Here is a 15,952-nt window from a genome sequence, read left to right on the forward strand (position 1 = left end):
GCATCCCAGTGCATCTCAACTCAAAAACCTTGTCCATGATGGAAGCAGTACCTTCCAAACTACTGTAGGGAACGGCAGGGAAAACACGGTAAAATAATTACAGTGAAACCACCATTCGTCTGTTCTGCATTTTTCTAAGGTGAACTTGCTTTTTCTTGTCTTTAATCACAAAGAAAAATTCCAGGAGTTGAAATACCTCTGAGTTACTCTGATTACAGGCTGCGTAGGGGGGTTAAAATCAGAACTGGTTTCTCCTTGTGAAAACAAAGTAACTTTGGTGGATCAGAACAGCTGTCTTCAATACTGTTTAAACTGCAAAAAGTTAAAATTAGCTCAAAAATGATAAGGCATCTCTACCTGTATGACAATTGCAAAAATGTTGCTTACTTCTTTCATTTCAGACTACTATGCCGTGGTCACTATTCCAGCAGGAGCACGCAGTATACAGCTCCAGGAAATGCAAATCTCGACCAGCTACCTTGCAGTGCGCAACCTCAGTAAAAAGTATTATCTAACAGGAGACTGGACAATTGACTGGCCAGGAAAGTTCTCTTTCGCTGGAACAGTTTTTGATTATCAACGCTCTTTTAACCATCCAGAGAGTCTATATGCGGCAGGACCGACTAATGAGACGCTGGTCTTTGAAGTAAGCTTGCTTCTGTTTATTCTTCCCTTGATGTCTATTACAGAATTAGTAACGACAGCTTTCGCTCTGCACTGTAGCTCTCAGCAAGATTAAAGAATAGCGTTGAGTCACAACAGTATTCAGACTTAATTGTGTGGTCATGCTAGATTCAAAGGACTTTCACCAGTTTATCGAGGTCTGAAGTTTAGTAAACTGTCACAAACTCAATGAAAAGGAAGGTGCGTAAAACACACCATATAGCATTATTTCTCAGTTGCTGCACAGTGGTAACAGAGATTATAAACACATCCCATAAATGGCATCCAATAAAATTCAGTGATGTAAAAATTAAATCTAACATTATGGCAAGGTGTAATGGTAACAGTTTCAAATGCTGCTCCTGAAACTGCAGGCACATGTAGCCATGTTTAAATCTACCTTGGGACACAGATGGTCAAACTACCACACATTGGCCTCTTTGTCATTTTGGTTGATTCTGTTTTATTGGTGATAGCATCTAAAATAATGAATTTTATATATGTTTATCTCCCAGTCAAGTTTGTATCACCTACTCTGTCTGCCAGATGTCCTGTGTTGAACCTGTATTTAGCGGAAAGTAAATTTGGTACTTACATGGTTTGTTCCAGTGTTGCAGTTTTGAAATTGGTCACTAATACTTCTGTTTTAAGAAAAATCTCTCTCTGCATTAGGTTACTTTACTAGATTTTCTTTTAAAATGTATCAGAACATTTGAGGGTCAATTTCTGGCTGAATTGCCAAAGTCTTTACTCCCAGTTAGCTACAGTAGTTTGCCTGCTTTGTTAGAAAGCTCTAGCAAACCCTGGGCTTTGTAACTCATCCGTTATGTCTGTTTTGATGAATGCTTCCCTGTGAGAAGGAAGGAGCCCTCCCCAGAAGGGATTCAATTCCTTCCCACACCTTCCAGCAATACTCTGGTCAGCTCACTATCACACAGCTTCCTCTGGCGAGCACTCGAGGAGCGTGAGAGCGAGTGCTCTACGCAGTCTCTGAGGCAGCAATCCGTGGTTCCTGCCCCACCGTGTAACACCGTAACTGCAAACTGCTCTCTGCAGAAGTTTCGCAGGAGCCAAACTCTGCATCCTGTCTCCCTTACACAGCTTTGTTCTGTTGAACTAAGAAACACAGTGAGTATAGACTGTGACATGTAATATATTCTTCAAGGATTATTTAAACTTTCACAACTGTTCAGTAAAGTTTTTATTTGGAATACTGAAGAGCCTTACTGCTATTCATACTGGGTAATGTACTTAAAGGTATCTTTAAGAATCAGTGAAGTTCATGGACCATGAAAACATGTTAAAGTACTTTGGGATGAACACACATTTTTGAACGGCCAGTTTGACATGGGCTAAGGGCGTGTGTTTTCACAAATTATTATCACAATTTGCAATGCCTTTTAAAAACATTTTTTCTGTTGAAGAATTTTCATTTAGAGTGTATATATCAATAGGGACGTGTTAGTCCAAGGAAGAGTTTGGTCTACAAGTAGACTACCCTGTCTGCAAATCATCTCCAAAATAGCCTTACACCAAAGAAACAAGCACACTTATAAATACTATGAAATGTGAAGCTGAACTCTCGGGAATCTTATTGTCATAATACAAAGTAGATTGAACTGTATTATTGTAGAGCTAAAGTATGAATAATAAATTGTCTGCAAGATGACTGACTTGGCTGCGTATTGTGCACATACTTTGCAGAATAAAGATTAAAGAAAAAATTTTAATGCCAAATAACACTTCTATTTTCATCCTATCAAATTATGCTAAACAGTTTTATTAAGATTTAACATTTAACTGGAGGCTATTGCTCCTATGAGAGCTTATTTAAACTTCCCTTGTATTTTTATTGAAATACCTACACCACTGGCATTGGTAACTAGGGACTCTAACGACTGTAAATGTTACAGTTACTTATTCCCCAATTTTTTATATATCTATATCTATATCTATATATATCTATGAGCCGTAGTTAAGATTTTTTTACCCTTTCAATAATTTAAGCAACATTCAACAAGCTGAATTCTGAAAAAAAAAATGCAAAATGTTGTGTGTTCAGATATCTGCATTATTTATGATTTACCAATAACTCTAAGGAGCAATAATGCCAATGAAAATTTAAGAAATATGCTTTAATGAGAAAACACACATATTGCTGAAGATCTGTTTGCAGCAGTAATAATTAAACAAATCCTACTTCAACTATAAATACTAGAAACTGATAGAAGGCTGAAAAACGAATATTTAAGTGTACTACATTGTAGCTTGGTTTTTATTTTTATCTCATCTGTAATTTTCAAAGAAGCATACAAAAAAGTCCTGCCAGCAATTTTTTATCCAATTAAGTTGATTTTCAGTAAGATAAGGCTTTCCAGTGTTTGGACCTCAACTTCTTCCTGTAATGTTTAGATTTTTTTTTTTTTTCATTTTTAACTAGGTCATATTCAAAAGAAATTTAATACTTATTTTCTAGATTAGGTTTTTTTTTTCCAGAAGAATTCAGTGCAAGCCCTTGTAAAAATGCACAGTGCAGGTATTGAGAAATTGAATAAATTGCACGCATAAACACAGGAACTTTTATTATTCAGGTGGGCAGAAAATGTAAGGTTTTGTAGGTGTATTTATTGCCATTCCACTATAATCTGAAAGACAGATTAACACAGCTTGTGCCCGTTTAATTTTGTAGTCGTAGTCTTGCTAGACATTTGTGTAGTGACTCCAACGGTCCAGGTTTTCAACTGTGTTTCTGAATGCGGATCAGCCTGCCTGTACCCAGAAAGTTCAGGTTATTCACGTCCGCTGAGCAGCATTCACAGGAGGGAATGGGACCAGTGCTTCCCAGGGATGCGTCCAGACAGGTCTGGCAAGTCTGTGCTCAAGGCAATCACTTCCTTTGAAATGCAGTCATTCCCCAAAATACTTTCTTGAAAGAGACATCTGAAGCATGTATTAAGAGAAGATGAAACCCAAATAAGGAAAAAAATGTCAAAATTCCCTATTGTCTTGCATATCACAAGTTCAGCCTTGCAATTCTACTGAATGTTTTGTATTTATATCTTGTACAGTTTGTGCCTATGCGTCCGCTTTTCTATCAGGGTTTCCAATAGTTCAGCTGGGCATGTATCATTTAATCAGACTTTGCAGTCCTAACCACTATTCAAAAATGGGTAAGAAACAAGAAAAAGACTGATAAAGTGCTTTTCTTGTTTACCCTGGAATTTCACCAAAAAATAAATACACATATATATATATATTTACATATATTATATGTATGTAATTATGGGAACAAGTCTTACCAAAGAAGACAAAGGGCAGTGAGTCTGTAATTTAACTAGGTTGCGGGAGAAAAAATACAAACTATAGTGGCCAAATATTTTCTGAGGAGGAGGAAGAGAACATTGTGAGAAGAATGTGGAATTAAATGTGTAGGACTAGTATTTCCTTAGCACAACTACTGGAAATGTAAACACATGATGAGATTTTAAGAACTCATCAGAACTCTTTCTGGATTGTTCAAGAATTAATTTCACAGAGGGAGGGAAGGCAAGGGAGGTAACCCAGTAAAGCAGTGCCCTTCAGAATTTGTGCATCTGTGTCCTTCTGAAGGTGCAGTTAGTATTATTGATACTTTGGTGATTGTGGGCTTGTAGAAACCAATAAAAGCTGAAATGAAAAATATTCATGGATTCAGAAGGCAGTTCTGAAACAGTCAGATTCAGGCTAGATGAAATAACAGGCAAAGGTCAAAGTGGTAGAAATATAATAGTTAAATGATAATCTAGGATCAGAAATTAATACCAGGTTTTTCAAATATGGTTTCTGTAGCATAACTGTCTCATCTTAAATGGAAACATGCTGGAATTCTTTTTTAAAGTAGTTAAATATATTCAGCTTATTTATCTGTCATTTGGTCATAGGTAATCTAAGGTCAGCACTTTCAATTTGAAGACCTTGTCAGTGGTTTTCTGTTAACTGAAAAATGCTTAACTTGAGGGGAAACAAACAGCAAATTCATCATTTGTCTAGCTTTGGAAATAAGGGCTGCCATTGGGCACCACTAACTGCTGAAAATTCTTTCCAGAAAAGGCTAGCAGGGGACGAGGGATGTTGCCATCACAGGGCTCTATCGATACAGAACTCGTATGAGGTTCACTCGTGACACCCATTTGTTGAGGTATTCAGTCACCCTCCATGACTGACTTGAATTACTGGAAGGATTCTGAAATGACAAAAGAAACCAAGTGTGGGCATGAAAAACATTGCATGGCCAGGGATTGATAAACTAACTTAAAAGCATGAGAGTTTAATAATTTGGCTTTCCATTCTATCAATAAATGGATGAAGAATTGACTGATTTGAGAACTCAAAGCCAATTGAGAAAGCACTGTAAAGTTTTTCAGGATGAGATGGGATCAGTATCCTCACTGAAGTTTACCTCAAACTTAGTGAAATATTGAATCCAGGAATTGTGAAACCTTTGCGAAAAAAAATTATTTTGACAGCAGTAAGTAACAGATGGAAGGGATGCATTGCAAAGAGGCAGACATTCACGGGAAGAGAAGATGAATGGAGCTTCAAAGCAGGAATATATCTAATTAAAACCAGTAAATCACTTCCTCTTTATCAATAGGGAAAAAAAGAGAAAGGAGGCCAGGTGGAATGACTTTACTGATGATCTAGCTGCCACTGGGAGAAAGCCAAGTTGCAGTTGTAAAGCATTACATTTATTATTAGCTACTAGATGATAAATTTGTACTGATTTCCCCTAAAGAGAAAGTAAGCTAATGAGAGCTAAGATGTGCTTATAAGATACAGATGTTGATTCAAGACAATGGATAAAAGGGTTCTCCTTTAGTGAGGAGAGATTAGCTGGACAGTATCCCTGAAGGTTGTACATTTAGCATGTGAACAGTAAAAAAATGGAGAGACAATAACAACAGAAGATAAATTTGAAACAGCTGAAGTAGAAATGAGATCATACAGGACCTTTCAAGGATATTCTTTTTTTTTTTTCCCTTTTAATGACCTTAGTGGACTTTCTTGAAAAACAATAGTTTGTTATAAGCTTTTAGTTAAGATGTGTTTAAAGTGACTTTAGAAATATTGAAGGGATAAAACCCCTTTTGTTTTAAGGTTTGGCTTAAGTAACCAACGGGTGATTCTTCCTTTACTGGTGCTTTCCAAACAGGTGTTCTCTCACTTTCCTTTGAAGCTCCTGTTTTAGAACTTGTTTTAAACAGTTTTCCACCATCATCATATGCTGCACGCTTAGATTTATCCTACCGAAACAAGAGTAAATTCATAAAAGTCAATGGAATTAATCTTGACTGAATAGAGAAATCAGAATCTGGCTTAGGATGTTGGTTGTTACAGTATTTATTAAACAGCATGTAGATCCACAGTGGATGAAAACTGCAGGTTTTGCAAGTGTAACACAGCCAGGCACCAGCCTTCCACACAGGTGGACTTGTCCCTCTGCCCTTAGAGGTGCAGTTGATGGCTCGCTGCAGATTGCTTAACTGTTACATCCACCTAAAGAAATAATCAAAGACTTACAAACCATGGGAGTGAGCCAGGAAATGTAGCTGCAATGTGAAGACTCAGATCAGAGCTGCCGTGTATACTGGGATTCAAAGTTTGGGCTCGGGCCTGTTTTGTAAATTGTGCACACGTAGAGTGAGTCAAGATGAAAATACATGAAGCACCTATGGGCAAACAGTAGTTATTCCTTTACCTGGCTTTTTCTCTATGCTCAGCTTCACTCTGTAAGTGAACTGTATATGTCTGTTAGTCCTTCACAGAGATAATGAGTTGTTTTTTTCAGCTTGTTACATGCCAGGCATTAGTATGCTTTCCTATACATTGGACAGAACATTATGGAAGAAAGAGGACCTTATCTTGCATAAATTGATCTCTTTTAATTCAGTGTGTTGCAAGTAACTTCACATACATGTCTTACAGTAAAAAACACCTGAAAAGCACAGAGTCAATCATAACAAAGCAATGTTGATGGGCTGTTTAAAAATTTGACCTGCAAAATGGAGTATTGTATTGGAAACTTAGGATAGCCATGGGAAAAAAAAAGTAATCTCACGCAAAGGAGCAGATGCACAGCTAGTTTAGAAAATTTATTGGTTTAGCTTTGAAATCAAAATTAGCAGCAAAAGGAAAAGGTTCTTTACTCAGGAGAATTCAATTTATCCATTGTTTTAACATTTTGTGCCCTAAGCGAAAGCCACAGTTCTTTTCCTTCAGAATAGATCTGGCAGATTCCAGCCGTAGAGTCTGTGGTTTTCAAACTCAAGAAGCTGTAAATTTTATAACTCTGCGCCCTGCGGTCAGAGCTGCTGAGTGTTGTGTCTGAAGTCAGGTGGTTGGTGTGTTAAAGGTAGACATTAAACAGTTCTACTGAGGAACTGGAAATGTTTAAGGAGGTTGTTTGCCAGCTGTAAATTTGGGAGCAAATGCCAGTTGGCTGAAAAGATGCTGGAATGCATCCAGTTAAGTAGACTAGCACTGGAGGTCTTTCCAAATTTGTAGGTCTGATAACTTGGCTGTATATGCAGACTTCAGTTATTGGGTTGTTAAGGAAGGACTTTATAATGAATGTTTGAAAATACGATAGAAAACTTTTTATATGCTCATTACTTGGGCAAAATTGCAACTTTGCAATGGTATTGCATTCCTGATGAAAACTTGAACATTATACATTGTATACTATTTTTCAGATGAGTGCCAGGGACTTTAAAGTATATGGTTTTGTGCCCTGCAATACTCTGTCTCCAACACTTTTCCAGAGTTTGATTTTGCCCTTTTTCTACGTAGCTGGGACAATACGGGAGGAAAGAGACCTGACTCTGATGCAGCTCTTCCGTTGTAAACATTCCCTGTCGTAGTCTGCTGGGTGGGAAGGGGCTCTAGCTTTGGCTGCCGGCCAGGAAAAGGAGAGGAAGTTCACTTCATCTGCCCGTTAGAACCGTGTCTACTTTCCAACGCACAAGAAGGGAGTGTAGGCCTATATCTTAAAATGTGTATGGCCCAGCTCGCCTGGGATGCAGGATTTACCCCCCAGGCACTCACTCAGCTGGAGGGTGCGAGTTTCTTACATCATTGCGTGGTTGTTCTCTGAAGTGATAGATACTAACGTGTTTTGTTCTAACTCGTCCGAGACCATTTGCTCTTCGGTCTCTTCACTTTGTTCAAGTACCAGGAGAACATTGCTCTAACAGGACTAAAACTGGTGCCACTTTTATCTTCTCGTCCTCCCTCTTTTGTGTTCTGAATTCTGTTGTTGAGGATGCAGTTGTTCTGTTTCTTGCCTCTACTATCACAAAGTAAAGAGCACTTTGATTAGACAAGTGTTCAGTCTAACAGTTCAAGATATTTTTATTAGAAAAGTTTTAAGCTTTACTGGTTTTTTGGCTACTGCCATAGCAGTTTTATGACAGTTGTCAGAATCAAATGAGATGAGGGCTAACTCTTACACAAGGACTTGAGGTATGGACAAAACCTCCTCCTCTTTTGACACAACCTACTAAAAGGCCAGATAGAATTTCAGCCTGTGCCCTTGAAGGAACACAGAGCACCTCCTGAAATGGGAGAAAGTGCATCCCCATAGGACCATGAAAGAGGAAATCTGACTTTGACTGTTCATACATTAGCCAGATCTTTTCCAACACAAGAAGAAAACAAAGCTACTCTTTCAAATTGTTTCTGGCTGCCTACGATGCTGAGATCTGTGCTAATATCTTGGATTCGTAGGACCTTCTAATGAGTAAAAGCAAATTAAAGCATTTTGAGGTCTGGTCTTTAAGAAGAACTGGGAAAGGAATTGGTTTAATTAAGGAATAGTTTTCAAGGGCTAAATTCTTATTAGGATTAATGCACCCTATTTTTTTCCTGAAGCACATGTTCTGAAACTTTACACATTAGCTATTTCTCTGAATTTGTCCTTAAGAGAAGGACAGTAGAGTGAACGCATATTATTGCAACCTGTTTTTTCTAGAAATTACAATGCCCATGGACTTGAGGTTCAAGATTCAAAGTGACTGTGGAACAGCTGTTTTAACAGAGCTGGACTTTTCACTATCAGCAGTCAGACAGCTTTTTAAAAATAAAACTTTATATAGAAGAGACATTTTCCCTCATCTGAAGGGGCTGTTAAATCTTATAAAACATTTACATCAGATAGTGATGAATAGCCAAGGAAAAGGGAAAGGTCCTGAAAAAAGTTACACTGACAACAGTTTGAATAGAGCATTGCAAATAGGGCACAGAACCACACAGTGATGAATGAGCATAAAGTAAAATATGGAACCTTTGTAACAGGCTCATTAGTGAGCACCGTGTGCTGTGAGCACTGAGGCTTTCTGGAAAGGCAGTATGAGTGAGATCCAGAGATTTGGAGCACATCTGTGCAGGGCAGCATGCAGTTGCACAGCAGTCTCAATGTTTTCTAATTTCAGAGTGTTTGATTTTAATCCTGTTCTTGTAAAATAGTTGTGGTATATAGGTATATATATGACTCACCCTTAAAGCAGATATAGAAATATTATTTTTACCGAGAATATTCAGTAAAAATAGAGAGGTCAGTAATCACTCTCAGATCTATTTCTTCCATAATTTCATAGGTACTCTAAGGTGCTCATGAATTAAGCTTGGATGGGTGAGATGATGAAAACTTTCACATGAAAAACTTTAATTTCCCTGTGTTTGGAGGATCTTCTAATCTGAATCTTCCAATGAGAAGGCACGTAACTTTCCAATTCATTTGGAAGTATTTTGCCTTTTACAGTTCTAATTCCTATATTCTCAGTTTGGATCATTATTAAGGTTCACTGACTGAAATAAAATCTTTGGCTATTAAGAATGGAAAATATAGCATCCGTTTTTCTTTCTTCTAGAAAAGTAAACAGTATGCAGTCCAGATCCTTCATATGTTCAACATTATTGAGCTGGAGGTCATGTAAATTTGGTCTGAATTTTCACTGTCATGGGTAATTTCTGTTTTCCAGTAGATACATTTTCAGAATACTTTAAAACCCTTGGCTACATTTCAAAATGTTATTATATTTCTTGGTCTTAACTGACATAAATTGAAGTTTGTTGTTATTTTATGAAACCAGTCTATACAGAGATCAGTTCTACCTACATGGATTGCTTAAGCACTCAGGTTAGACATCATGTGAACTTAACTGATATTTTATTAATATTTTGAATGGTAATCATTAACATAGACTGGAATTGTGCTTGAAATGTAGTGCTTATCAAAAAGCATATTTAGGAACTGAGGTTAACTACACCTGCTCTTTATATTACTATGACCAGATCCATATTGGTGAAGAATTAAAACTTAATAGAGCTCTGTAACTGTAAACGCTTGCACTTTTTCTATGTGCATATAAGTATGAATATAAGTATGAATATAAATGCACTTTACTGCCAAAAATAGTTTCTAAAATAAATGTTGTTAAATAGAAATTTCTCCCCAAATTTAGGTATGTGTCAGATGTTCATGCATCTTGCATTGATTAAAATTCAGACTTCAAATGAATACAGTGAATTTTAGAAAGTTGCCTACCTGAAAGCTGCACTATAATTCACCACTAAAATAGTACACCCCCGAGCGCTAAGCTCCCTGAGTTAAATGACAAAGATTGTTACTATAGTCAGTAATCACACTTTCTATACATTTTCTAACACATTATGCTAAAATCATGAATAAAAGATTTTTCCAATCCTTCTTCCCTTGCAGACCCCCAGCGATGGGTCCTGTCCTGGCCTGAAGTTTTATCAGCTTCAGTCATGAGAAAAAATACCAGCTGAGGGTCTTCCAAACAAAATTTATCGCCAGTCTGCATAGAAATTTTTTTTTACAGGAAAAAAAAAATGCCAACAATATCTATTTTATAACCTGACCCTCAAGAATGAGGAAGCCATCTCTAACTACCTCTATTCCCAGTCCCCACACAGCTATACTACTGCTTTGCTCAAGCTTCTTTCAGTAGAGCGTTTGAGTCCTGCTTACTGAATGGGCAAAGGCTTCTTCATTCATAGACGGCATTGTGGAAGGATCAGCTAGCCTGGACTTTGCTTACTAAAAGAGAGGAAATTTCTCCCATCCCTAAATGCTTAATCCATCCACTTCACTGCCACAGGCAAACTCCAGCCCCTGCCAGGGAGCCCCCCGTGAAGGCGGGGATCCACTTGTTAAGGGCCAGTTGCAGGAGCAGAGCACCGAGAGCTGGGGCAGGGGCAGCGACTAATACTGCATTGCCAAAAGTCTTGGGATGCTATTTCATATCTACTGAAGGATTTTGTACTTCACCAATCAGTCTAATGCCTTCTGATTGAAAGGAGCGTTATGCTGAACCATGTATTTCTGCACTCTTCTGTTATATGCCCTGCAGGGGTTAGTCCAAGCAAACACTTTGCTGTTTAGGAATTACTTCCATGGTTTTTAGTTTATCAAAAAATTAGGTCTGCTGAAAATTCTTTCACAAACATGTTGTGTATAAATATATTATGTGTTTATCACGTTTAGATCATCTTCCTTCAAAATGACAGAATCCTTTTCTTTTTTTTTACCCCCCCCCCCTTTTTTTTCCATTTAAACAAACTCCAAATACCCTTCTATAGATCTTGTTACAAGGCAAAAATCCTGGGATTGCTTGGGAATATACATTTTCCAAAATCAACAATGAAAACAAGACATCTGTCAAAAAACATAGCTACTCCTGGGTGACGGTGCAGTCAGAGTGCTCAGCTACTTGTGGTGGTGGTAGGTGACTTTCCAATTACAAATCCTCTTCTTTCTCTTTTTTTAAACACATCTCAAACATTTCAGCTGCCTTCAATTTTGCAAATGTGTATCAGTACATACAGGGGGTTACACTGAACTCCTGGTCCTTTTTTTTTTTTATCTGACAACGTATAACATAGATGAAGTACCTTCATACTTCCCTTATAGGAAAAAAGAATCCATGCCAGTCTCAACTGATGTCACTTGCAGTGACTCAGTCTTTTTTCTTTAGGTCAATCTGTATGCATACGATACCTTGCTGTTGAAGTAATGTGGGAGTTAAACATGTGCTTTGATGAAGTTGTAATTTGGGAACATAGAAATATATCAAAGAATGAGTAAAATTTATCTTACCTGTAGAGAGTAATTGAAGACTAAAATATTATCAAGACCTTTACTAACAACAGCTGCACCCTGATCTTCTTACTGTTTAAATACAAATATTAGAGTTCTGCCAGGTCGAAGTCTGAAATTCTGTATAAACTAAAGATTTCTTATTACCATATTTCTCTAGGTATTTGCTTTGTGCAGACCATCTATTTGGTTTTCTAAATCCTGGATGTTCTGTCAGTGAAAGTAATTCTGGGCTGTAATGAAAACAGAAAACTGGCATGTGGGAAGTCCTGCAAAAAGAATTGACAATTAAAATTTTAGTGGCCTTTAAATTGGAACTGGATCATATAAATAAGACTGTACGATGCAGTTTGTCTTTAATACCAAGGAATAGGAGTGGGTGACCAAGGAAATGCCATGTTTTGCTCCTGTATTGGCAAAGAAGTCCAGGTGAAATTCAGCAATATCTTGCTAGTGTGTTGTCAGACTTCACAGCATAATATAAATAAACCGTGGAAGAAAGACCCACCAAGAGCACTGCATACATAAAATATGACAACTGTATTTTTCTTGCTTCCCTTCGAAGTAAATGAAGGTTAGAGCATGGATATAAAGATGCTGGAAACAACCGTGTTTCCAGATTGGACTTGCTGGGCCCAATGAACCATGTGTGAGGTGAACGATACATCTCAATTAAAAGATAAATCTATAAAATCACTTCATCTCTTAAGGCATTTGTAGTCTTCTCTGTAATGTGTCCTGATGTTGACACTAGATAGAGTTTAGGTCCAGGAGCCTGCAGAATTCTGAAGTCTGTAAAGACGTACTGTAAACAGCTGCAAAATGTTCTGTGGCTGTTTGCAAGTGCATGAGGAGAGCTCTGAGCAAGCACTGCTAGTTTCTGCAGGGAATTAGGGTTTGAAGAATTACTAATTTTTGCTGGGGGAAGATTCTGCAAATATGCTGTTTATAACTAAAATGTTTCATCTGACTTCAACAGTACCTGTGCTACAGAGAAGGAAATTAATGTTAAAACCATGTTGCCAAATTAAATTCTATTTTATTTAGTTCAAGTCAATGGAATTGTACCAAGGATGAGCTTGGACTTGTTTAGTTAAAATTCTCCCCTACTACTTTTTCTCCTATAGTTTGAGTAAACATTTATTTTACTGTATTTTTTTCTAATACTTCCATAGGACACATTACAGCAAAAGCAATTTGTTTAGAAGATCATCGTACACGAGTTAATTCCTCCTTTTGTGGCCCAAGGATGAAGCCATTAACTGAAACAAAACTATGCAATACTAATCCCTGTCCAGCATAGTAAGTTCTCTTCATTTTTCTACCTTTTTGCTGTGCCTTATGACTGAGTTTGCCACGAAAGAAGTCCTCTCCAATAGGCACACAGAACTGTATAGCCTGCTAGATGAACCCACTTTTATTCTGTAACGTCAACCTGTAATTGTTTAAAACTGTTAGTTGTGTAGGCTTCTGCCCAACGATAACAACAGAGGCAGTATTTCTGATGTTGCTAAGCAAGACCTCCTGAGGATTGCTTGCAGCTCTGTCACCATGCTGGGGTTAGCTATGTGACACTGAGTAAATCTAAGTTACTTAGAGGCCTATTCTGCCACCTTTACTCACCTTGAATCAATAAGACCATTTCCTGAGTAAAGTGCTACTCCCCGTGTGGAAGCTTGGCCCCAAGACTCAGATTCCACATATTAGATTAGGTTAAAAGAATCTTGTGAAGTGTAATTAGTGATTTTTGGACAAAATGTCTCACAGAGTATTATGATAGCAAGAAGGGGACTATCTAAATCAAATAAATCATCAGCAATGCTCCTGGTGCCCACAAAAATAAATATGAAGATACTGCCTGTGTGAACAATCTTATTTCCTGAAAGACATAAGAAAGGTGAGATGCAAAGGAAGACATTGACATATAGATAAGCATTTAGAATGCAGCTGGTCTAAATCAATAGAGCTCCTTTAAAAACAAGGGAGTTACACTGATTTATAGTAGCTGTGGTAAGGGTCCTTTGGAAAAAAAATGTTGTGTGCTTATATAATTAAACACAGTATTATGTGGCTTAGGCTATAAATGGGTAGATATAAGGACACATTGGCCGTCTGTCTTCTGCTGTTTTTTTCACTTTGGGATTCATGACTTCACAACCTTAGCATTATTTTAATTTTATGCTAAAGATGAGAAAAGCTGTATTATGTTGGACAAGACATTTTGACTTCCAAAACAGGATATGTCTAAAACGATATGTGGAAAAAATTAAGAGCGTTTCAGTTGAAGATGCATTGAAGCGCACAGGCAGCAGAAGGCAGAGGAAATGGAGGAAAGCTCTAGACCTGGTGTCATCTGCGGGTTTTACTCTGTGGTGATAAAAGCAATGAGCAGTAAAAGCAATTGGCTAAGCCTGCTCCCATAGTTCATAGAATAACACATTTAATGAAGCTTAATAGGAAGCATTCCCCATCTACCCCAGTCCAGAAGAGGATGATGGGGCAAAGCAAAAAGATGTATGTGTTCTGCAGTGGCTGTGTTTTTACTTAAAAACCATAGTTTGCAATATGTTGAACATACTAAAAAATAGTCCAGTAATAGTTTGGAATTTCCTGCAAAATTTAAAGATTACAGCAGAGTATACAAAATCCAAATGGCAAATTATACACTGTGACCACAAAACGATAGAGATAAGGTTTAAATAATGGTAACATGTGACATGAGAGCCCCATGTTCCTGCTTCAGCAGTTTCTTTAGATTGCATTTAGCCACATGATTTTCTCAATACCAACTTTAAGTAATCTTTGTAGCCAAACACAATCTGTTCGTATGTGACTTATCTTCTGCCAGAAGTATTTTTATCCAATGAACTCAGTGTCATGTACGCAGAAATGTAGTGTCTGTGATGTTCCCAGGAGTCTTTTTAAGCTGTTTATGCTTACCTTTGTTTTGATGTGGCGTTATGCTTCACCAAAATCATATTCAATTCTATTGACCACACACAAAATTTCCCATTTCTATTAACCAGAGATCCTGAGGTATTTTGAACACCCACTGATAGACCTATCACTGAAAATGCTGAATATCCATTTTGACACACCATGCTATGTTTTCGTGCTGAAATTGCTCTGATATTCTTAGATTTACTACTTTAAAAAACAATGAATGACTTGAACCCTAAAAAGAGTACAAAAAGAAAAATCATAAAAGCCCCAAGCCACCTCTAGGGAAAAACAATTCAACTCACTAATTAATTATTTTTAAAATCCTTAGGATATATTAATGTGTGGAGGATCTACATGTAGGACCATGTCTTAAATTAACAGATTGCCATTCAGCTGAGTGAAACTAGGCCAGAATATCTCTGCTGAGGAATCTGCCCAGAAAGTCACAGCATGTAATATTTCCCATAAAACTGCGACTGCCAACATCAAAAAATGTAGTATTAATAAACACCATGGAGGAAACAAAAAATGCTTAATAGCCAACAAATAAATCCAAATACAGTAGGCATAATAGGCAAGGGAAGGAGGTGAGTAATAGATGAGATACAAGTGTGTCAGTTTTGTGACATAAATGAGGCTCCAGACTTGCCAAGGTCAGTGAGGAATAATTACTGCATAAGAACAAAGACTTATTAGTCTGAGTGGGACCAAACTACTGTCCCAACAGTAAGAACACAGAAAGGCATCGGTACTGCACACTGTTGTTGTTGGATTTCAGAACTGCCAAATCTGGTCATAATTATTTAGTTATTTGAGTTAATGAAAGATACTCTTGGATCACAGCCCAGATAATCTTGGAAAATGGCAGGTTACTAGAGGACATTAAAGCAGGTTTATTGCCCTCACCTCTGTGAAGAGGGGAACTCTGGGCAGTTACAGTGAATAAACTCTTAAAATGAACACTTTTTGTTGCTCTAGCAATCACCATTGTCAGAAACATCAAGGTAAACCAATTAAAAGTTGTAGAATGGATTAAAGCTATGACTTTTGTCCGGAAGTTTGCATTGCGATAGTCCAAGTTTTTATAAATCAGACAAGAAGGAAACTTCTGACATGGTCTGGAATTACACAACTACTGACTTTTCACATTAATATTTCTTTGTCCTTAAATTAGTGCTTTTTATATTT

At 37.4% G+C, this 15,952-nt stretch overlaps 1 protein-coding gene across 3 annotated transcripts in view; it reads left to right on the top strand.

Annotated features, from left to right (window-relative positions):
* ADAMTS18 (ADAM metallopeptidase with thrombospondin type 1 motif 18) overlaps nucleotides 1–15,952 on the top strand; it is a 79,269-nt gene that overhangs the window by 51,198 nt on the left and 12,119 nt on the right. For all 3 annotated transcript variants that reach the window (XM_054841062.1, XM_054841063.1, XM_054841065.1), the window contains 3 exons: nucleotides 402–646; nucleotides 11,305–11,446; nucleotides 12,997–13,123. In XM_054841062.1, the coding sequence (XP_054697037.1) occupies nucleotides 402–646; nucleotides 11,305–11,446; nucleotides 12,997–13,123 (514 nt within the window). The remainder of the gene's footprint in view (nucleotides 1–401; nucleotides 647–11,304; nucleotides 11,447–12,996; nucleotides 13,124–15,952) is intronic.

This window comes from Grus americana, chromosome 13 (assembly GCF_028858705.1).
Source record: "Grus americana isolate bGruAme1 chromosome 13, bGruAme1.mat, whole genome shotgun sequence".
NCBI lineage: Eukaryota > Metazoa > Chordata > Aves > Gruiformes > Gruidae > Grus > Grus americana.